At 39.3% G+C, this 23,899-nt stretch overlaps 1 protein-coding gene across 1 annotated transcript; it reads right to left on the bottom strand.

Moving 5' to 3' along the window:
* Nucleotides 1–1,023: 1,023 nt before the first annotated feature.
* On the bottom strand, nucleotides 1,024–19,538 carry RIOK2 (RIO kinase 2). Its single transcript, XM_020875471.2, has 10 exons — nucleotides 18,968–19,538; nucleotides 15,948–16,086; nucleotides 14,731–14,847; nucleotides 12,477–12,652; nucleotides 9,518–9,606; nucleotides 7,237–7,428; nucleotides 5,699–5,791; nucleotides 4,323–4,847; nucleotides 3,170–3,266; nucleotides 1,024–1,310 (listed from the first exon to the last, which is right to left on the bottom strand). Exons 1-10 carry the CDS (start codon nucleotides 19,031–19,033, stop codon nucleotides 1,146–1,148), a joined length of 1,659 nt encoding a protein of 552 aa, XP_020731130.2. The 5' UTR covers nucleotides 19,034–19,538; the 3' UTR covers nucleotides 1,024–1,145.
* Between the last annotated feature and the right edge of the window lie 4,361 nt (nucleotides 19,539–23,899).

Below are 23,899 nucleotides of genomic sequence, written 5' to 3' on the forward strand. Positions count from 1 at the left end.
GCTGATGCTGAAGAGACTGGATTATCACCAGTCACATGTATCTAAGAACCCATTTTCACATCTCACTAGATAATAAAAGTCTTTGAGGGAGAAACCATGCATTATCTATTTTTTTTTCCTGGGGGAAATGACCCCCAAGGCAGCAAAATATCCACCTGTAACTTTACAGTCAGTCCTCCTACACCTGCAGATTCAGCCAACCTCAGACCAAACAGAACTGTAGTATGTGTTTAGTGAAGAAAAAAAAAAAAAATCCGTGTATAAGTGGACCCTCGCAGCTCAAACCCATGTTGTTCAAGGGTCAACTACATTTGTTAACTTTGATGTGAAACATGTCTCGAGCCACCCAGCTGAGGATATCAGAATGCTCCACTTCTCACCCGTTCTACTCCTCCCACCCTTGAGTCCACTTCTGCTCAGGCTGCATAAAATCTGGAAACAGTAAAAAATCACAGTGGGACTGTCTCAAGTTTCTGCTCCCATTATCATGTTACCGATTTAAGTAATGGAAAATAGACAGACATTACTGGCTTATCCTTAATAATAGAGACTAAAAAAAGTAGATGGCAGTAAATTCTTCCAGTGGCTAAATGAAACACAACCAAGTTATTAGCAAATTTTCTGAAAGATAAAACATCATTACAATTATCATTCCAATGCCCAGGTACACTTTATAAAGCGCTGGGCTGTGTTCCAAGTGCTTTCTATGCGATCTCTCACAGAGTCCTCAAAACAATACTACAAAGTAGTTATAAACCCAATTTTAACAGTACGAAAACTGAGGCAGAGGAGGAAGAGAGGGAGAGAGAAGTGTGATTCGCTTAGACGTTCCCACTGTAAATGGAAAAGCTGTGACGTGAAACCAAGCAACCTACCGGCAGAGAGCAAAGAAACGACAAATACAGCGATACTGAGATTTCAAAAAGTTCTCAAACATTCCTAACAAAAATAACTCGGAAAACTGTGTTGCTTTAGCAATTACTCTTATCTAGTTTTTAGAAAACATGTATTAAATGAGTCAAGTTTATCGATGAAAGAAGGTTTATTTACCTATTTATATATCTGCCTTGGTCCAAAAAATACTAAAGGTGGCTTTAAAAGGGATCACAGTAACTTTGTGCAATACAGTCAAGGTCTTAAATATATTACTCTCCCCAAAAGCTAGCTGCTTCCAAACTTGATTTAATATTTTGCATGTTTTCTCGCCGTTGCTTGGTGAATATATTCGCTTCTCCCTTCTGTAACCGTCGTCTCACAGCTGATTTTTGTTGTTTTGTCAACTGACGTTTCACCTTCTGTTTAACCAATTCCTGGAAAGATATTATGAATTAGTATCACTGAAAACTGATTATTTTGATAGGGAGTAAATGGTCAATAAAAGAAAGATTTACACTGCTAATGTTTTAAAATTTTCTGTTAAAAGATTGAGTTTAAAAACTTCTAAACACTGACAGTATACCTATTAACCAGCAATAAAACAAAACATTGAACTGCTACAAAATAGGAGGAATTAAATTCTTACCTCAAATACAGATTATAGTTAAAAGCAGGGTATAAGCAGGATAGTAGTGAACAGTCACAATTTTTTGAGTAACAAATCATAGTGCCACCTAGTGTCACTAGAAAAACTGGGAAAAACCCAACAAACTGCCAAACAAACCCCCAAAACTCAAACACAGTACAATGGAAAACAAAACCACCACCACCAACAAAAAAACCAAAAAAACCCAAGACAAAAAAATCTGCCTATTCCTTTGCTTTCTAAGTAAACGTAGGCATGGTTCCGTAGCAGAAAATTATGTCTGAAAGCATTTAGTACTGGTCAAATACACGCAAGAGCGCCTTCCTAACTTTAGGTATAGAAATGACTCGATGGCGGGAGTTACTCATGGAAAAGTCCTCATACAGCTTCTAGGAGAAATGTATGTTTTCACATGATGAATGATCATAAATTCAAATTATTTCTTTATCACTTAAGACACTGGCTGCCAATGCCAAATGACGGGCAAGATGAGTATTTTGTTCACAGCAACCTTTTTTCCCCCCTCTGGAGTATTCAGCCTGTTATTTAATCATACATAATCTTACATCATCCAACCTCTCTCCTAAAAAAAGAAGTTGAATGGTGAAAGGATTGAAGCAAGGGGCTCTTCTTAATATGCCTCACCCTGTTAGGCACAAAGAAGCATTTATTAAAAACCTGTCATGAAAAAGGAAAGATTAATGGATGTGGGAGGTAAAAAGGAACTAGGAAAACTAGTCTTCCTAATGTAGTGTTTATTGGACTGTATGTGTATTTAGTGTAAAAATCTGGATGAGTCTAGTTAAATGCAGACTTTGGATTATCTCACATAGTCAGGCAGACAGGCTTTAACAAGTTATCCCTCTTTATTTTACTCTGATGATTCTCAACGGGAAGAAAAGTAAAAGAAGAGAAAGGGAAACAAGAATCAGAATGCAAGTTCCTGCAGAGGCTGAGACCCTATGAGATGCAGTCTCAGGAAAGTCAAGAGTTTCAGAAGCACCTGGTTGGTACTGCAGAAGTTTCATGACTGAAAGCATTAGGACTGGCTGCAAGTTTAACACGGGAGTGATTTTTCTCTATCTCAGGAAACTAGGCAACTGTGACAGTTCCTCAACCTAGGAGACCAGAAACCTGAATCAGATCAGCATCATAAGCTTGGTGTCTTAACCATAGAGCAACACCTTCAGAATTCTGAGGGTCAGTTATTTCCAAATCACAACTCACAAGTGGGAAAAAAACCCACATTAGTATATTTAAAAAGAATGATGAAATGGGAACTAAAATACAGCTGATCCTTGAACAACGAGACTGTTAGGGGCATGGACCCACTTTACAGTCAAAAATCCGAGTATAACTTGAAGAGCCGGCTGCCTGCATCAGAGGTGCCTCTGCAGCTGCAGATTCACCAACTGCAGGCCGCGTGGCTCTGCGCGTGCTCGGCCGTCCGTCTGTCCAACTCTGCGAGCCTATGGACTGCAGCCTGCCAGGTTCCGCTGTCCACGGGGGCTCTCCAGGCAAGAATACCAGAGTGGGTTGCATTGATGTCTCCTGCATTGATAGGCAGGTTCTTCACCACTAGCACCACCTGGGAAGCCCACAGCAGTGACCCAGTAAACACCCTGGAAATGTTGAATGAACAGTTACCGGAGGAATTGTTGAACAGCTTAAAACACTGCCCACAGAAGTGACACTCAGAGTTCTTGTTCTATGTCGATTAGTATCTTCCATATTTTCTTCATCTCTAAAAATGAAACAAACATTTACATAGTTAATCCTTAAAACTTAATTATGCTTGATTAATTTATACAATATTACTATCAATATTCTGAAATAAGGCCATTTCATTAAACTACCCCAAATCCTAAAAGCTAAATTTTAGATCTTTTGCTATCTAAGCTGAGGGTGATTCACGAATATGTGGTATTTATCAAAAAAAAAAAAAAAAAAAAAAAATCTTACAAGAAAAATGTAATGGTAATTTTTAACTGTACATTAACAAATAAGTACAGAAATTTCAAAGAACCAGAGAAAATCCATTTTAAGTATGTATATTAAGAGTACACTTACTACATTTTTATTAGACTATACATTAATCAAACATACGTTAGACAAATAATTATTAAAAAATACAAACAATTCATATGTCTAAAACCTCATCAATTTATTATTTGAAAGTAATCATTTGAATTTTAAGGCAGAACTGCTTAAAACTGAATATATGTGGTAGCATCAAGTCAACGGTAGATAGAGCTATTTGAATTTTAACAATAAAAGTGATATTTGCTTTCATTCTGTGCATGAAAGTGAAAGTCGCTCAGCTGTGTCTGACTCTTTCTGACCCAATGGACTGTACAGTCCATGGAATTCTCCAGGCCAGAATACTGGAGTGGGTAGCCGTTCCCTTCTCCAGGGGATCTTCCCAACCCAGGGATCAAACCCAGGTCTCCCGCATTGCAGGCGGATTCTCTACCAGCTGCGCCACCAGGGGAGCCCAACACTGGAGTGGGCAGCCGTTCCCTTCTCCAGCGGATCTTCCCGATCCAGGAATTGAACCGGGGTCTCCTGCACTGCAGGTGGATTCTTTACCAGCTGCGCTACTGGGGAAGCCCCAAAGGAATGTTGCGCCGGAACGAGGACTTGAACCCTGGACCCTCAGTTTAAAAGGATGCTCTACTGACTGAGCTATCTGCACATACCGATGCAGAAAACAGCTGTCATGCCATTTGAAAAAAGCACTCATTTACCAAAGTATAGGTCTCCAGATTAAACTAAAATACCAATCAACAAAAATCTATACCTGAAAGGCCTGAATTCTTCGTTCAACGATGACAAGGCAATCAGATGAGGACACTCATCTTCAGCCTCCTCAGGGCCCACGAGGATTCCACCTCGACCTGTCTCACCATCTTGCCTGCTGTCATGTTCACATCTGCTGTTCTCCCCAGAAAATTCAGTCACAGAACTGTTTTCAACAACCTGCCCTTCTATTTCTTCTAAAGCTTGACTGAATTCAGTCATTTCGAAATCGTGTGCATCAGCACTGTCCTCTGACAAACTACCTTCCTTTATTTGCTCAAGGTTTTCAAATGATCCGCAACAGCAGTCAACTGATTCACCTACAGAGTTCCGTCCACTTTCATTTTCTGATCTACAATCCTTGGCTCTTTCTGACATCTCTTCATCAGAAAGTGAGAATTCAGATCTCTCCTCTGTTTCAGTATTTTTATCATCTGGACCTGCTGGATGAAGTAGTTCATCATCTGCCTGCATCTCCTTTGTGTAGCCACTGGCAGAAACCTCTACGTCAAGAGAGTCCTCCCTCCTAGGAAAAAAAGAATGTTACGCATTTAGAAAGAGAAAAAAAATCCCCCTAACATGGGGAAGTATATTCAATATGACTCTCAAATGGATTTAACAGTTTATAGATTTTAAAGGTTTTTCTCTGCCTAAAAGGTAATACTTAAATCACTTAAGTACACAAATATCAAGGATATATGTTAGTTGTCATTTAAGAATAAAAGGACTATGAAGGGCAACAGATATTAGAAAAGTTACAGAAATTTCAGTGCATACTGACTTAATAAATTAACTTTCGGCAGGGGGGGTAACAATTTTAAATTGGGTCAATCATCCTAAATCAAAAACCAGCATCTTAACTGAGCATATAAAATGAGAAAATTTGGCGTGAGAATTGTTCCATCAATCAATAGTTTCTACAGTGAATAAAGGAAAAACACAAATTCTGATAAACAGGGCTTTATTCTTTAAAAATTTGTTATTCACAGAGCATCCGCTATTGAATAAGAGTTCTTGAATTTATAAGAAACTAAGTATGTTCCAGGAGAAGGCAATGGCACCACTCCAGTGTTCTTGCCTGGAGAATCCCAGGGACGGGGGAGCCTGATGGGCTGCCGTCTATGGGGTCGCACAGAATCGGACACGACTCAAGTGACTTAGAAAGTATGTTCCTCTTCCAAATTCAGTAAGGTTAATGGACCACAGGCAGGCATAGTTTTTAAGTTTAATTTGTATATTACCAGCAGTGATACTGAACAACGACTATAATGTGCCAAAGGTCACTATTCGAAAAATTTTTAGATGAAAGTGTTTCTAAGTAAATAAATCAGGGATTTTAACAGAATTCTATCATTTTATGCAATGCAGTGTACAAACCTTATATCACTAAAGGTTGGGAAAAGCTCACTTTCATAGCTGAAACGTTTCATGAAGAAATCTCTAATGCATTTCACATCTCTGTCAAAATACCTGCAAAAGCAAGAATTATTTTTTTATAGACTTTGTTGCTCATCTTTTTCCCTATTAGCCAATGACAACATCCCTGCTATTTGTTATGACACTCTTATCCTTACATGAAAGAGAAAAGGATGTTTATCTGAAAACCTAAAACTAAAAGCAGAGGAACTAACAAGGACTATAAGCTGTCAAGGGCATACAGTTCCTATCGTTTGAATAAACTCAAGGTTTTCCCATACTGTGACAGATACACATATGAAACCCAGTTTGGGGGCCAATTTCTACTTTTCAGTCTGTCTAGTTATAGTTCCCATCAGCTACGTTCACTAGAACCTCTAGTCAACTGGGAAAGTTGAAGACAAAAACAGACCAGTGACTCCTAAGAAAAAGTTTGTGGACTAATGAATGTTACGGTTATATTATCTTTATTACCCAATAGCTGATGTGCAGTAAACATCTATAAGAGATTAATAATGCTATGGCTTATAAATAGTAATCTGAAGACACGTTAATCTGGGAATAGAAGGACCTCTGAATATCAGGGTGCTTTTCAGGTAACCATACAGTAGCAGGGACAGATTAAATTCTCTAGAAGGTGTCCAGAAAGGGAGAATTAAGAGACAGGATGACATGGAATTGAGAGAACAGGAGAGAAAAGTAGTCAACCTTAATTTGATTATGCTTAATTGCATCATGGAATATAAACACATAAAGGAAAATGTTCTGTCATATTTCACAATTGGGCTTGTTTAGATGGTCAAGTAACATGAGAAATAAGATTATCACAGCATATAAATTGATTCTGCCCTGTGTCAGGATGAGGTTTTACGTGAATTCATTTCTCTTAACAAAATAAAAGCTAAAAATGACAGGAGGTGGTATCATTATCTGTCTGTAACTGAGGTTCAGTATAAAAACACAACTTCCATTAAAGCCATAAAAAATTATTAAATTATGCTGGGTGAAATCCTCTTGGAGGCAACTATGCAACAGAGAGAAAAGCAGAAAAAGGCAGAGAGGATGGTGACCAGGGTAATCCCTTCTGTGTCTCTACTTCTGAGCAGGCTTTTGTTTTAAAAATTGGGCTTACACCCAAAAGTTTGAATAGATAGTTCCATTGCTAAGAAAGCTTGACTTTTGCAAGTTTGTCAACTTACAAGAGTAATTCAAATTCTTTTGATGATTTATAAAAGCAAACAGTTTCTTCAGACTTCTAATAAACAATATTATTTTAATGAATAAATTTTAAAAATTGGATCAATGTGCATTTTTCCCCCCTTTAAAATACTGAGGAATAAGAAAAGTTCTTAGGTGGAAAGATCCTAGCACTTTGATATTCTTATCAGCCACTTCAAAACAGTTATTAACCCAAATGGCAGTATGACAAGGCTTAAAACTTAGGAATAAATTAAAAAACGACTGCAGCACACATAAACATAGCCATGTCCAGAGTATACCATTCAGCATTGGGATGAGAAGTTGAAACCATTTGTGGAAAATCGATCATGGTAATGTGGTCATCTTTGTCCAAAATTAGATTGAATTCATTGAAATCTCCATGAATCAGTCCATGATTTGCAAGTTTAACAATTAGCTCCATAGCTTCATCATATACTGATGCAGGATCTTCAACATGGTGTATCTGACATCTGAAAGTATGGAAATGCTTCATTTGTCCTCATTCATGATTTTAATGAAAGCAGGCATCGGGTGTATTTACATATAAATATTATTTCCATTTCAAGCCTCGTTAGCCTCTCTTCATTCCTATCTGCATATAGACATAATACCTCTTATTAAAAAAGAAAGCTACAACCCACTCAAATCTGCACCTTCTTTCCACTATTACACACATTCTTTGTTCTGCATTCTTTATAACCAAACTCCTCTAGTTGTGCTTTCTCCAATTTTTCTCCTCCCATTCTAATGAACCCATTTCAAATAGGCTTTCATTCATCCTGCTCCAATAAAATGGCTCTTGTCAAAAGCACCAATGACTTCCAAATGACCTGCCATATCCAGTGGTCAATTCTTGATCTTCATCATAATCTGGTCTATTAGCTAATCCCTTCCTGGTCCTTGAAGTAGATCCTTTCACTTGACCCTTGGCCTACTAACTCTTAAGGCTGTCCTCTTTCTGCACTGATCATTCCTTCTTAGTCTTTTTAGCTAGTTTTTCAGCTTTACTCTGACCTATAAATTTTGGAGCTCCTCAAAGGCGAATCCTAAAACCTACTCTTAACCATTCTTGATCTCTTTCACAGACTTCAATCTAGACTTCCCCTGAGCTTCTAGGCATCTCTAACTGACCATGTCCCCAAGTGAACCTCTGATTCTGCCCCACTCTCTAACTCCCAACTGTCTTCCTGCAGCCTTTCCCATTTCTGTAAGTGGCAACTTTATCCCTCTAATTAATTCATTATTCAGGCCCCAGATCTTTACTTGCCACTTCCTTCTTATCAATACCCAATCTCAAACAAATCATGTAGGCCCTGACTGTAAAACACATCCAGAATCTGACAACTGTTCCCTCACCTTCACATCTACCACTCTGATCTAGACTACCATCATCTCTTTTGAGGATTTTAATAATCTCCTAACTTTTCTTCCTAATCCTGTCCTAGTCTTCCTTTAGTATATTTCCAATAGGCAGCCAGAGTGATCCAATTACAGCATTAGTCAGATCATGTCTCTTCTCAATTCAAAAATCCTCCAATGGTAGGGAGTTCCCTGGCAGTCAGTGGTTAGTACTGTCACTGCCACCAAAATAATCCTCCAATTGCTTGCTGTCTCAATCAAAATGGTCCCTGCAATATTGTCTCAGTGGCAGTCGTGTGAGGAAACAGAAGTGTACCAAATCAACCTTAAAGTTACTCAACGTTGGGTGTCCCTGGTAGCTCAGCTGGTAAAGAATCCACCTATAATGTGGGAGACTGGGTTTGATCCCTGTGTCAGGCAGATCCCCTGGAGAAGGGAATGGCAATCTGCTCCAGAATTCTTGCCTGGAGAATTCAATGGACAGAGGAGTCTGGTAGGCTACAGTCTGTAGGGCTACGAAGAGTCCGACATGAATGAGCAACTAACACTTCCACTTTCTTTCATATTTAAATATATCCTCTCTACCAAAATAGTCTCTGATCTCATCACTCACAATTCTTCCCCTGAGAGTCAGCTCCAGCCACAGTGGCCTCCTCACTGTTCCCTGAAAATGAAGGTAAACTCCCATCTCAGGACTTTTGCTTGTTTCTCTGCCTAGAATGTTCTTAGATATCCGCATCATTTCTTCTCTTGCTTCTTTCAGGATTCTGCTGAAAAGTCCCTTTAACAATGAGAACTTTCCTGATCACCCCAGCCTTCCACATCTATCTCAGTATTTCTTGTCCCGCTTACCCTATTTTATTTCTATCCATAGCATTCACCACTATCTGATGTATCATACAATTCCTTGTTCAGCTATTTATTGCAAGTTTCCTTCCATCAGAACGTAAGCTCTGTGAGGACAGGGACTTTGTTTATTGGGGTGCCTTGAACAGTGCTTGGCACACACTAGATTGTTAATAAAAATCCACATTGTCAAAATGAAACTGAATTTCCAATTTGCCTTTAAGTCTACTGCTTTATGTTCATTTCTAACCTCCCCAGAGTCATACTCCATTCAATGGAAAAAACTTATTTTAAAGAACTGAACCTTACAACTATTTATTAGAACTCACGGTTTTAAGAATAATAAATACTTACAGAGGATAGCCATTTATGAGTTCCATGACCACTGCATGGCGATTATAATCAATTGGCTTTGGAACTGGAAATTTCCTTTCATACAATGCCTAAAATATAGCAAAAAAGGTAAAAAGTAATGAAGAGGTCATTAATTTTTAGGGAACAATAAAGTTAAGTGTACCTGTCCCAAAACCAGGGGAAAAAAAAAATCATAACCTTCACAATATTACAGTTAACACATGACTATGTATGACTTATTCACAGCACAGGATGAGCTGTATATAAAAATAAAATTGGAAATCAGTTTTGTAATTTACTTTTTTACCAAATATTCATTTATTGAACATTTACCAGATATACATTGTGCTAGGGTTACAAAAATGAGTGTGAAAATGTCTCTGCCTTCAAGCAGTTCAGTCTCTTAGGATATGTATATCCTCTTCTATTTTGTAAGCTTCTGTCATTTACTGGAGTGCGCTTAAAAAATTCAAATGGAAATAAACTGTGATTTAGGAAATACTGTCTTCTGGTATATCAGGAGATGAAATATTTCAGTATTTTGGACATTTCAGTTTATAGAGCACCGACCTTTTCCTCCAGACCACACCACCACTCTCTTCCGTGACACAGTCGCTGCAGTCACAAGCACTGGGAACCTGAGCCAGATGTTACCGCCCGCCGTCCACAGATTCATCTTCCCCATGCTTAACTTTTCCTATCCTACTGCTTCCAAAGGCTTGTTTTTATTACTTCCTTCAAAATTTCGTAGTTTTCTGCATTCTGCCATTCAGAATGCTGCCATTTCTAACAGGGCTTTGTCACTGTTACCCCAGCACATCAACAACGGTTCTAGCGCTGCACACCAAACCTTTCCTCAGTGTACTAGCACCAACTAAGATGCTTGTGTCAATGCTCCATTTTAAAAAACCTACAATGTTGTAAATATTGATTTCAGTCTGAGTAACTTTCCCTAGTTTTCAAAACTCCTTAATCCGCTTGTTCAGTCCTAGTTCTCTTTAACACTCTGTCCAATAAACACTCTAGAGTGCGCTCGCACAGCCACCTCGATGACTGCCATCCGCGCACACAGGGCTCACATTCTCACTCCCGTCTGTCACTCTGGCTCCTTTGCAAAGCACGCAGACTTGTCTTTTCCTTACAGACAAGTCACTGCAGATCCCATTCAAGGAAACTACAGAAGTTTCTCTACACTCAACATGATTGGACATTTAAACTGTTTTTTACTTTACTTTTTAATTGAAGGGTAACTGCTTTACAGAATTTTGTTTTCTGTCAAACATCAAGAATCAGCCACAGGTACACCCCTGTCCCCTCCCCCCTCCCATCTCCCTCCCCATCCGGCCTTCTAGATTGTTACAGAGCCCGTTTGAGTTCCCTGAGACATACAGCAAATTCCCAGCGGTTGTCTGCTGTACATACGGTGATGTAAGTTTCCAAGTTACTCTCTCCACGCAGCTCACCCTCTCCTTCCTCCCGTCCCCCGAGTCTCTAAGTCTGTTCTCTATGTCTGTTTCTCCAATGCTGCCCTGAAAATAAATTCATCAGTACCGTCTTTCTAGAGTCCATATATATGCATTAGTAAATGACATTTATATCTCTCTGACTTACTTCACTCTATAATAGGCTCTGGGCGTGTGCTCATGTTACCTTCCTAATTTTAAGACAGACTGTTGTTACTCCTTTGGTATTCACTATTCACCTCCACCCTCCCACTCCTACGCTGCAAAATACTCAGCAGAGAGGTAGGCACAGAGCTGACACTCAGCGTAATGCTTAACAGGGTTACTTTTAATGATGCTGTCTACCCTTTCCTACCTTCCTTAGACAGGAACTGAACTACTTCCCATTCCCCAGTAACTGTCTGCTTGGTTGTACATTTTTTATTTTTAAATCCAAATGGTTTTGGATCTGAGCCTTGGCAGCTCACGAGTATATAACAGCTTTAACTAACGTCACAGTGGTTTAGCCCTGTGCCATAACCCTTAAGTTAAAGCTCAATCTTATTTTTACTTAAGAAAAGAGAGACTAAACTTACAAAGCATATTTATGGACAACCAGACTCTACTCCTGTATCTTCCTATAAACACACCAAGAAAACATTTACTATAGTTGGGGGGAAATGTGCAACAATTCCTACCAAACTGCTTACTCACATTACTGATGAGTAATGGTGTGTGGTCACAGGACACAAACATTGGTATAAGACAAAAAACATAGTATATATGATATCAGTAGCACTTATTTATACTGCCTTGAGAATTCTTCCCTCATGATTACTAAAAATTTAAGTACATGAAGCTCCCAAGAAACAACAGGTCATACAACTGTCAATAATTCAAAATTTTAAAAAGTTATAACAAATAAATCCTACTGGAGAGAATAGTAAAAATGCAGTTACTTTTTTATTTAATTTACTAGTGAAGACAAGTAACTTGGATATTTTTAAGATACTTAATAAATCTATACTGAACTTATTTTGAAAGGTAAAAGATTAAAAACTAAGATTTCTACCATTTCTAATATACATACAAATTCATAAATTAACATTTCTTACATTGTGGGGAAAAAAATAATAGTCAACTTATCTGAGACACTAAGGTTTCTGAAGAAGGTAACTATCTGGTGTTTTTAATTAGCGACAGACATACATACATACATACACTGAACAAATATACATTCACACACAATTTACATCATTAATTATTTCAGGCTACTTTACCTTGTTAACACTGCTGCATAAAAGTTGCCTTTATGCATTTATAACAGCTAAAAACACTTTTGCACAGAAGGGAAACCACCAAAAAAATAACAGAAACAGTCAAAAGAGTTAAAAGTGACTGTCTGCAAGGACTGCGACGGGGTAGGGAGATACGGAGGCAACGGACTGATGCATGTCACTACAACCTTTCAACTACATATACTGTTTGGTTACTAATTTAAAATTAATTAAAAGTACCTTCATATAAGCAAACTCTTTCATGGCAGAGAGACGAGATAAATAAAGCCAAGACATGTTATGCCTGTGTTTATGGTAATCACGCTTGTTTTTCAGATTTCGAAAGGAGGTTCTTCCCAGTCTGTGAAGCTTTAATGCAAACTGCTGCCCTTCTTCATTTGCAACAATGTAAATATCTAAAGTCAAAATTTTAAAAGGATCATTATTATATTTTTGTTCCAGTAAGTTTAATCAATTCTAATTTTCTAACTTTGATTTTAGTTGTACCAAATGTTATCTTTCTCAGTAACTCAATACTTATTCGGCAAAACTCTTTATTTTAGTTACAATTCAAAGTGATGACATGTATTACTATCTACTACAAAGAAAACAGGGGTGCAAAGGTGTCAAAAGTTACTGCTTCCAAAGGTGTTTAATGCTCAATTAAATATAGTGTGAAAACATCTGATTGTTCTTTAGTGTCCTACATGTATGAGAAGGGATTAATAACATTTTCCTTTACAACATGGGACTTCCCCAGTGGTGCAGTGGTTAAGACTCTACACTTAACAGTGGTTAGGAGCTAGTCCTACATGCTGTGAGGCGAGGCCAAAACAAAATAAAATAAAAAAATAAAAAAACAAAACAACAAAAACTTTTTCAGCAATGTAAAGTTCAATTCTTAAACTGCTTCAGTGAATAAACACTGAGTGTCAGAATATAATCCTACAGTAATCAGAATGGACCAGATCTTCCCATAAATATTCTATTACTGACATTTAGAACATGTCCTAATTACTCAAGACAAACAGCCCCTCTCTCTGATGTGGGTGAGATTATAAACTGACACAAATTGCAGGAAATTTGGTCATACCAAAATTCTTAATGTACCTAACTTTAGCTCTAATAATTTAATTTCTAAGAATGCAATACTTGACAGCTATGAGGAAGACACCTATGCTGATATGAAATGTCATAGATGCACTAAACGGAAAAAAATCAAGGTGAAGAATTGTTAAGGACTGCTTGCTTTCACCTATGATTAAAAAAGATACATATACCCTCAGTACATAATGTACTTGTATTCACACAGAATATTTCTAGGACATATAGGATATTAAATAAACAGTCATAGCTTTGGGAAGTAATAACAGGAGATGGAGACCTGGCTTAGGAGTTAAGATTCACTTTTCATTGTACTCTCTTCTGTACTTCATCATTTTGTAAGTAATGAAGTTCTAAAAAAAAAAAAAAAGCCATTTTTTTTAATTGAAAAAAATTGGACATAAAAAACACTAAGAGGAAGTGTATCTCAAAAAAAGTGCTTCATTACAGCTATACATGTCCACATACCTTCTCATATTTAGGAATCTAACATTACTTGTGTGTGTGTGCTCAGTCACCTCTGACTCTTTGTAACCCCATGGACTGCAGCCCACCAGGCTCTTCTTCCCATGGAATTTTCTAGGCAAGAATACTAGAGTGGGTTGCCATTTCCTATTAGAGGGGATCTTTGTGGCCCAGGGATTGAACCTGAATCTCTTGCATTGGCAGGCAGATTCTTTACTCTTGAGCCACCAGGGAAGTTCGCAACACCTGGGAAGCCTTATTAAATATAAATAGTTTGGATAATAATATAACAGACATCCAAATCATATCAAGTACCCAAAACAACCTCCTTTGAAATAGGTTTTCTGATAGTTCTTTTGCTTCTAATTTTTTTGCTCTCAGTTTAAATTATAACTATACAGGATAATCTATGTAAGAGAAAAAGCTGTGTATAAGCAGCATGTCATAAAGAAAATCACCCCCGTTCTTTATTTTTATCACACATAAAAAAACCAATACATAAGTATTTCTTTAATGCTATTTCAGAATTTTTTCTGTTTTCTACACATACTTAACTTTGCCTTGTTGATCATACTGCTGTTATGAAAAAAAATGTGGTTTTTAGAACTTCCTTGTAGTATTTTAAAAAATTATTACAAATGTCCATTTTTCAGATATTAAAGTAAGAACATATAAAGTTTTTGCCAAAGATTTCAGTTAGTATAGGAAAACTAATTCTTGGTATAACTGAACTTTCAGTGGTAGACTTATGAAAAAACAATTTACCAAATAAGGGTAATTTCAAAATCCATATTGCTTCCAAACAATTTTTCAATTTACTGTTTAGTCAGAAAAATAGAAAATTAAAGAGATGACTCCTTTTTTAAGGGAAATATAAATTAAAGCAAATAATGCACTCAAAATAGTACTATTAGTTAGCACTTACCAGATTCTTTGCCAACACCCATCTGGTTTCCAACAGACTCAACCACCTGTCTAGAAGACAATGTTTTCAAAGCTAGGTAATCATAGCCTGCATTTGTCAACCGATAGCCCTGGACAGCTAGACAAAATCAAATGAGAAAGATCATATTTTAGTTATATTGTACCATCAAGTCACATCATGCCAAGAGAACAATTTAAACCTGGGAAGTCTTAGCTGGAAAAAGACTGGCTATCTAGTCTTATGAGCTTTGGCATTTCCTGTAATTTTTATTTCTTCTCTAGAGCAGTGTTACTCAAACGGTAATTACAGACTGACACTGGTCTGTAAAGGCTTGTTACTAGTCTGTGACAAGTTATACAAACTGAAATTGAGTGGTTAAGCTAAAAATTTTTCTATCAATTTGTCTCAGTGGCATCTGACTCTTTGCAACCCAATGGACTATAGTCCTTGGAATTCTCCAGGCCAGAATACTGGAGTGGGTAGCCTTTCCCTTCTCCAGGGGATCTTCCCTACCCAGGGATCAAACCCAGGTCTCCCACATTGCAGGCAGATTCTTTACCAGCTGAGCCACCAGGGGAGCCCAAGAATACTGGAGTGGGTAGCCTATCCCTCCTCCAGGGGATCTTCCCAACCCAGGAATTGAACCTGGGTCTCCTGCATTGCAGACAGATTCTTACCAACTGAACTACCAGGGAAGCCCTATACAAACTGAAATTAAGTGGTTAAGTTAAAATATTTTTCTATCAATATTACAAAATTATTTTGTCTTTAATTCTAACAAGAAGGAATATGTGCCTGTATTTTGGCAATTTTTATTTCATCTTTCTAGTATTTACATTATCTTATAAAGGTACGGACCCTTTATAAAGGTGGAAAAGAAGCACAAACCATCGCCACAACGGTTTGAGAGGCAATGCTCTAGAGTCCTTTGGCAGACTGTACTTTCCCAAGACAGCAGCATAGTGTCTCTATTCCACTTGCTCTTCTGCACCTGGAACTTCCTAATCCCTTATCAGGAAGTGGAAGTTATTTCTCTAACTTCTTTGATCTGGGTGGGCCTGGTGACTGCTCTGAGCAGAAGAGCATGATAAAAGTGTGCTGTGTCAGTTCTAGGTCTAGTGTTTTCTTAGCACAACAACTTCTATCTGCCTTTTGGAATACCTGCTCTGGGGGAAGCCAATACGTGGAAAATCACAAATGGTGCCTCAAATACTTACTTTTGGTTCGCTCCCAAGCTATGAGTTTATGTTTTACTAGTTCTCTTAAGACTTTATTACAACCACCATGTTTAAGGCTGGCTATAGAAGCAACCAAACTGCAGGGAACAATTTCATGGTTCTTCATGCCCATTTCAACCTGAAATTGAAGAAAATAAAAATGTAACCATAATCAACATAGAGTCGCTATTTATCAAAACTCTGGTAAAAACTTAACTTTTTTAAACTTCTCTGACCATGCAGTTCCGGAAGCAATTATGAGACATAATTATTACCTTCCCTAGGCATATTTTATATTGAGGAAAGTAGGAAACTCATGAAAATGTTTAGTCAAGGGAAATACATGAAAAAGGTTGTTTTAAGGACATTAATTTAGCAGGAATATGCAAAGCGGTTTATGGAAGGCAAAAACTGGAGGTGGTATACTGGAGAACAAAGACAACAGTCTAAGTCAGAGAAGACAGAAGCCAGAATAGGGGAGAGGTGAAGGGAATGGAGGGAAAGAATTGAAGAAATTAGTACGGGAGAGACTGGCACTTGATAGGGAAGGGTAAAGTGAATGAAGAGTGAAAGTTGAAGAAGAGGAAGGATTATTAAGATAATAATAATTATTTTAATGAAGTTTGGGAAAGGCGTGAGGAGGTAGACAAAGTTGCTTAATTCTATTTGAGCACATTGAGTTTGAGGTGTTGGAAGATCCTTCAAAGAAAGATACCTCAAAAGAAGATCTTAAGGAAAATTGGAAAGGGTGACCTGCACTTGGGAATGAAGTAATAACTACAGGAAAAAAATGTCAATTATTTAATGAAGAGATAAAGTCATGAAAGAGCATGATCATTAATCAAGAATATAATGGGAGAAAAAGGAGGGATGAGGGACAGAACTTGGGCAGGAATTCACACCAAAAGGTAAACGGCAGCCAAAGTATGATTATTGATATAGGAGGCACCGGAGAAATAAAAGGAAGAAGGTCAAGGAAAGGTGGTCACCTATATCAAGACTGGTAAGACTCAAGTGAGACTGAAATATTTTAACAATTAGTCCACTCCTTGGTGAGCTTCAAAAAGAGCTTAAGAATTGCAAAAGTCAAGTTTTGGAAGATAAATCTGGCATCGTTCTGATGCCCCAACCAAAACCTCACACTTTAAACTTAATTCACCTTCCATGCTTTCTTCTGTTTCTCTAACATTCTCTTGACTCCCCTATTTCTGACAGTGGCATTAAGGGATGGGTTAATGTGCTGAACAAGTAGAGAATGAAAGCATCTTTTGACACTAGGTATTTAGAGGACATCTATCTGAATTTCAGAATCTATGGGAGGACAAAAAATTGTTTTCCAAATTTTACAATGAATTTGCATTTCACAGTTTGGTCCTTAAGCAATGTCTATTTAAGTAAAAGATAACAGCTCCTAAATAAATGTGTTTTATTCTGCAAATGCCTAATCTTTGTGTTGATCTTTGTGCTATAATGCTAAGACCATAAAATCAGTTTTTGTCACTTTCCTGCTTAAAAACATTCAGGGACTCCCCTATACATAGAATTTATTTCAAATTCTTTACCAAGCCTGTACGGCTCTATATCTACAGCATATCATCTGGCTCTCATCTTTTCCAGTTATATCTCCAACTTACTTTGCTCCAGCCAACCTGGCCTTTCTAGTCTTCAAAAGTTGTTCCTGCCTGCGGGTCTTCGCACTTAACCACTGGTTTCCTCTCCCTTCAATTCTTTGCAAGGACTTTACTCAGCAGGTTCCTTTCTATTCAGCTATTATATCCGCCCCCCACCCCCCATTCTTTCTTCTACTTAACAAGTATTTATTCAGTACCAAGTGCCAGGAACTTTACAGACAAAGATTCTTGCACTCAGACAGTCTTGACTAACTGAAGAGTTTAAAAACAGTATTCAGGCCCCTTGGCCCATCATGCTGAGTTTCTATTATCCTCTTATCTTCATAACACTTTTTACCTGACATCCCTGTTATTTATTCGTTTACTCGATGACTTGTCTCCTTTCTCTTATCTGTCCTGTACCCTCTGCAATTCCCTAAAACTGTTACTAAAAATCCATTGAGTATGTGCTGATTGAATGAAACTGAAAAGAATGCTATGTGACTGAGTATGTTAGTAGGAAATACAGTTCAGTTCAGTCGCTCAGTCGTGTCCGACTCTTTGCGACCCCATGGCTGCAGCATGCCAGGCCGGCCTGTCCAGCACCAACTCCCGGAGCTTGCTCAAGCATCCAGTCAGTAATGCCATCCAACCATCTCATCCTCTGTCCTCCCCTTCTCCTGCCTTCAATCTTTCCCAGCATCAGGGTCGTTGCAAATGACTCAGTTCTTCCTATCAGGTGGCGAAAGTACTGGAGTTTCAGCTTCAGCATCAGTCCTTCCAACGAATATTCAGGACTCATCTTTAGGATGGACTGGTTGGATCTCCTGGCAGTCCAAGGGACTCTTAAGAGTCTTCTCCAACACCACAGTTCAAAAGCATCAATCTTTCCGCGTTCAGCTTTCTTTACAGTCCAACTCTCATATCCATATGTGACTCCTGGAAAAACCATAGCCTTGTCTAGTCGGACCTTTATTGGCAAAGTAATGTCTCTGCTTTTTAATATGTTGTCTAGGTTGGTCATAACTTTTCTTCAGCTACCAATTAATTCTCTTCAAGAGTCTTAAACCGAAGGGAAAAAAAAAAAGTCTTAAACCATTCTTGGTCGGAAAAAGAAGCCCAGGGTCAAAGAAACTTCCCAGGCCACGGAGACTGGAATGTGATTCTGGAGAAGGGGAGCAGAAAGGAAGGACGAGCGGGGGCCTTTGCTTCAAGTGGGGGAAAATAAAAGCTTGTGGACAAAGGCTTTTGAAAAACCCAACTATCTGATCTTCTTTTTCCTCAGTCCCAAAGTCGGCTGCGTTCTGGGGGCACTAGGGCCTTGCTCAGCTCCCAGCAAACCTGGAGCAAGAGAAAAGGCACGCTCGGTGGAAAAGGACAGAGGAGGGGGAAAAACGGGGTACTTCTTACCGCTGTCAGGACCCTGAAGTCATCCCGGCTCATGTAACGCAACTTGGCCACATTCACCTTCCCCATGGCGGACCGGAACTCAGGCAAACCCGGACGACCTGGAGCGCGGTTAACGCAGCTTCTCACGCTTCTCACAGCGCCTGGGCGGCTCGCGCACGCGCAGTTTATCCTACAGGTCCTTGTCACTAAATAGATGTTCCGTTCTCACTGACTTGGGGCAATGAAACATCTTCTGAGTCTGATGAAGCACATAGTGGAACAAAGCAGAGTACTTTTTGTAAAGTGATTTTGTTATGTCGCTGAATTGGCTGACTCTTCAAGTGCTCTCGAGATCATACCCCGTTTTTTTTTTTTCATATCTGTCAGGACCGACTGTCTAAAGGCCCGCGATATGCCTTCTAAGAGCAGAGTGGTAATTTAATGAGAAGACCAAGTTTTATCTCCAAACAGCAACTCTTTTACATGAAGTGAGTTACATCAAGAAAGGGACAAAAGAACTTGAGCTGGACTCAGGAAACCCAAGGCTATGCGGTAAGAGTAATCGCAGGAGCGGGTCCGTGTCTAACTGCGCACGCTCAAGACCCGCCGCCATGGTGGAAGAGAACTCTCGCGTCACTTGGCGTACTTGGTCGAAGATGCGCCCTGAGACTCCCCAGTGCGCCTGCGCCGCCTGGGGGTGGGATCTGGAGGGGGGAGGCGGGGCGGGGTTGCAGTCGGCGTCTCTCGCGCTTTTCCAGAGAAAGGGCGCACGTGGACGGTTCCCAGTGGAGCTACGCAGTTGCTATCCAGGGCCTAATTTAAAGGCTTTCGGAGAACTGCGGACACAAGTCCTGGGACTTTTCCCTAGGTAAACAAAAATGTAACCTGAGCCGGACCGTTAAGAGCTTGCACCCCGACAAAAAGGGTGCCTACTCTTTTTTTATAAGGATGACAAAACTTGTACGATAATGTTTGCTTTTTTGTCTCATCTAAGGAAGTATGGTTTAAGCCTTTCAGTTCAGTTCAGTTGCTCAGGCGTGTGTGCATGGACTGCAGCACTCCAGGCTTCCCTGCCCATCACCAACTACCAGAACCTACTCAAACTCATGTCCATGGAGTTGGTGATGCCATCCAACCATCTCATCCTCTGTCGTCCCGTTCTCCTCTCGCCTTCAATCTTTCCCAGCATTAGCATCTTGCCCAGTGAGTCTGTTCTTCGCATCAGGTGGCCAAAGTATTGGGAGTTTCAGCTCCACCATTAGTCTCTCCAGTGAATATTCAGGACTGATCTCCTTTAGGATTGACTGGTTTGATCCCCTTGCAGTCCAAGGGACTTTCAAGAGTCTTCACTAACACCACAATTCAAAAGCATCAATTCTAAAGCACTCAGCTTTCTTTATAGTCCAACTCTCACATCCATACGTGACTAGTGGGAAAACTGTAGCTTTGACTAGGCGGACCTTTGTTGGCAAAGTAATGTCTCTGGTTTTTAATATGCTTTCTAGGTTGGTCAGAGCTTTTCTTCCAAGGAGCGTCTTTTAATTTCATGGGTGCAGTCACAATCTGCAGTGATTTTGGAGCACAGGAAAATGAAGTCTGTCACTGTTTCCATTGTTTCCCCATCTGTTTGCCATGAAGTGATGGAACTAGTTGCCATGATCTCGGTTTTTTGAATGTTGAGCTTTAAGCCAGCTTTTTCACTCTCCTCTTTCATTTTCATCAAGAGGCTCTTCAGTTCCTCTTCACTTTCTGCCATAAGGGTGGTGTCATCTGTGTATCTGAGATTATTAATGTTTCTCGGAGCAATCTTGATTCCAGTTTGTGCTTCATCCAGCATGGCATTTCACATGATGTGCTCTGCATATAAGTTCAATAAGCAGGGTGACACTATACAGCCTTGATGTACTCCTTTTCCTATTTGGAACCAGTCTGTTGCATATCTGGTTCTAACTTGCTGCTTGACCTGCATATAGAGTTCTTAGGAGGCAGGTAAGGTGATTTGGTATTCCCATCACTTGAAGAATTTTCCACCACTTGTTGTGATCTACAGTCAAAGGCTTTGGCAGAATCAATAAAGCAGAAGTATATATTTTAAACCTTTAAAAGGCAGTTATTTTGGTTCACCCCTCATGGGAGGTGAGGGCACTGCATGTGTTTGAGGAGGATTGTGGGCTACTGCAGGGCTGACCACATTTCAAAGCACTGCTGTTTAGCCTCTCCCTGGATCCAGGCTCAAAACTTTCAGTGTAAACTTTGGAACTCAGTATTTACAGGTGTTCTCTCCTGCATCCCCGCCCCTGTCCCCTCTAGTTTTCATTAACCCAAGTGTTGATTTTCCTCTTCTCCGAGGTGATCTGGGTTTGTTGCTTTGTTGAAACACAGAACTAGCTCTTTTGTAGAACCTGCACTCGGAGAAGGCAATGACAACCCACTCCAGTACTCTTGCCTGGAAAATCCCATGGGCCGAGGAGCCTGGTAGGCTGCAGTCCATGGGGTCTCGAAGAGTCGGACACGACTGAGCGACTTCACTTTCACTTTTCACTTTCATGCACTGGAGAAGGAAATTGCAGCCTACTCCTGTGTTCTTGCCTGGAGAATCCCAGGGATGGGGGAGCCTGATGGGCTGCTGTCTGTAGCGTCGCACAGAGTTGGACACGATTGAAGCGACTTAGCAGCAGCAGCAGCACCAGTAGAACATGCACTGGAATTCTAAGGCACACAGTCAAATCAGCCCTATCTTTACAGCCAGGATAGTTAATATCCTGAAATCAGAAAATGAAGAAAGCAGAACAATCTACCCGTTTCACACACCCTTTGCTTTCTTTCTCATTGCTGAGGGCAGGCTTTCTCTAGTTGCAGCGAGGCTTCTCATCATGGTGATTTCTCTTGCCGGGGCCTTCCGGATCTAAGGTGCAAGACCTTCAGTAGTTGTAGTTCTTGGGCCCAGTAGTTGCAGCTCTGGGGTTCGGGAGCACAGGCTCAGCAGTTGTGCACACAGGCTTGGTTGCCCCTTAGCATGTGAGACCTTCCCAGATTGGGGATGGAGACTGGTGTCCCCTGCGTTGGAAGGTGGACTCAGCCACTGAACCATCAGAGAAGCCCTGGATGCAGCAAATCTTTGATTAACTAAGCTCAACTAATGGGAACCTTTATTCAAATGGAATTTTTCTTTCTGTAATTCACATAAGACATAAAAAGTTTTTTAAGAAACCAAATTGCTAATTTATGGAGCAAGAATGGGACGGGAAACAGGAGTCTTTTGAGTGTCTACTCCTAATCCAACACTTTAGCAGACATTGTTAATTTGTTGTGGCACAAACCTTAGTTTACTTAACTCTGTAACTTCATTTACTAAGTTACTTAGTAACTCTGTACTTCACTTACACAAATTCTACTCCAGACAGTGACCATTCATTGATTGGATTTGGTTAGAATTGCTGTGCTCATTCTGGAGTATTCCCTGGAGTTAATCAGGGAATACTTTCCAAATGTCTTAAACTTTCAATATTAATATATATTTTTATAAAATTATCTTATGCAAACTCTTGAAAAGTAACAGTGATTCAAGTACTGTTCAGTATTCTGCTCTATTCTACCATACCTTGCTTAGTAATGAGTAAAATAAAAAAAAATGCACAAGTTGTCTTCATTCAACTCATTTACCCTTCATCAAACGTGTGTGTCAGAATTTTTCTCAATCTTCAGGAAGCTTGGTCCCAATCGTTAAGCCTTGTGGTGGAAGGCTATGAGTATAGTTAGAGAATAGTATAATAGAGATATGCAAAGGATTTATCACATCGCTATTTCTTTCTCCCAGACTCTATCTCCTATCCTTTTCCCCACCACACATAGAGCTTGTCCTCACAAGCTGAAGAGGATCTTGACTGTCCAGAAATTAAAGTTCAGACTTCTTAGGTTGAAGTTCGAACTTCTTAGGCTGCCACTTAAGATCTTCAGTAATCTGTGTCTACATAATCTGTGTAGCATGTTCTCTTACCTAATTGAACTACTTTGTTTTTTACATTGCACAGCTTCCTTGGTTTTCTGTCTCACTGCTTTTCCCCCTGTGTTTATAATTCTCACCTTTCCTTCCCTTTTTGTTTTTTCCTTTATGTAGACCCTACCTGCCATTCTTAAAATGTGATGCATTCCGTAAAGCTTTTGCTTAATATCCTTATGTTGGTTTCCTGGTGCGCCTTAACAAATTACCACAAACTTGGTGAGTTATAACAATCGAAGTTCGTTCTTTTATGGTTCTGGACCATGCTCCATCTGTAGTCTCTAAGGGAGAATCTGTTTCTTGTCTTCCAGTTTCTGCCAGGGTTTGGTGACTATTTCTTTCCTTGTGGTTTCATCACAAGGGCCTGTGTTGATATCACTTCAGTCTCTCTTGCCTCTGTATCACATTGACTTCCCCACTTCTGTGTGTCTCCCTCTGTCTGTATCTTATAAAAATACATGTTATTGCATTTAGGGCCCTCTCAGATTCTTAACCACATCTGCAAAGTCTTGCTTTTTTTTTTCTTTTTTTGCCATAGATGGTAAATTCATAGGTTCCTTTATATTGTGAAAGGGTTGGACTTGGTGTTTCTAACCTTTGGTTAATGTAAGTCCCCATAATTGGCCCCATAATCTCCATTCTGCTCTGGTTGAGAATCACTCTCTTCTGTGTATGCCTGGAAACCAAGAATATTTGATTAAGATTTATTTTATGGAAATAATTTTTTTTCATAATGATGACTTTTATAGCACCATTCCCCTTTGGAACTACTGGAGAGGTGGTCAGTCAGACCATGTTCAGTCAGAGGAGAGAAACCGTATTCATTATTTAAAAAGAAAATTTAATTTTAAGAATAATGAACTTGGCATAAAGCGAAATGGAAAACTGTATGGGAAAAAAAGAATAGTAAGACACCACAACTGTCAGGAGGATAAGATAAGCATTGGTTTAGC

Source organism: Odocoileus virginianus, chromosome 3 (genome assembly GCF_023699985.2).
Source record: "Odocoileus virginianus isolate 20LAN1187 ecotype Illinois chromosome 3, Ovbor_1.2, whole genome shotgun sequence".
Classification (NCBI taxonomy): domain Eukaryota; kingdom Metazoa; phylum Chordata; class Mammalia; order Artiodactyla; family Cervidae; genus Odocoileus; species Odocoileus virginianus.

Excerpts from the sequence above, each read along its gene's own strand:
- RIOK2 (XM_020875471.2), bottom strand. The coding sequence starts at position 19,033 with ATGGGGAAGGTGAATGTGGCCAAGTTGCGTTACATGAGCCGGGATGAC. Across the intron at positions 9,607-12,476 it reads AAGAGTTTGCTTATATGAAG|GCATTGTATGAAAGGAAATT; the intron begins GTACTTTTAATT and ends GCTATATTTTAG. Across the intron at positions 7,429-9,517 it reads CTCATAAATGGCTATCCTCT|ATGTCAGATACACCATGTTG; the intron begins GTAAGTATTTAT and ends CCATACTTTCAG.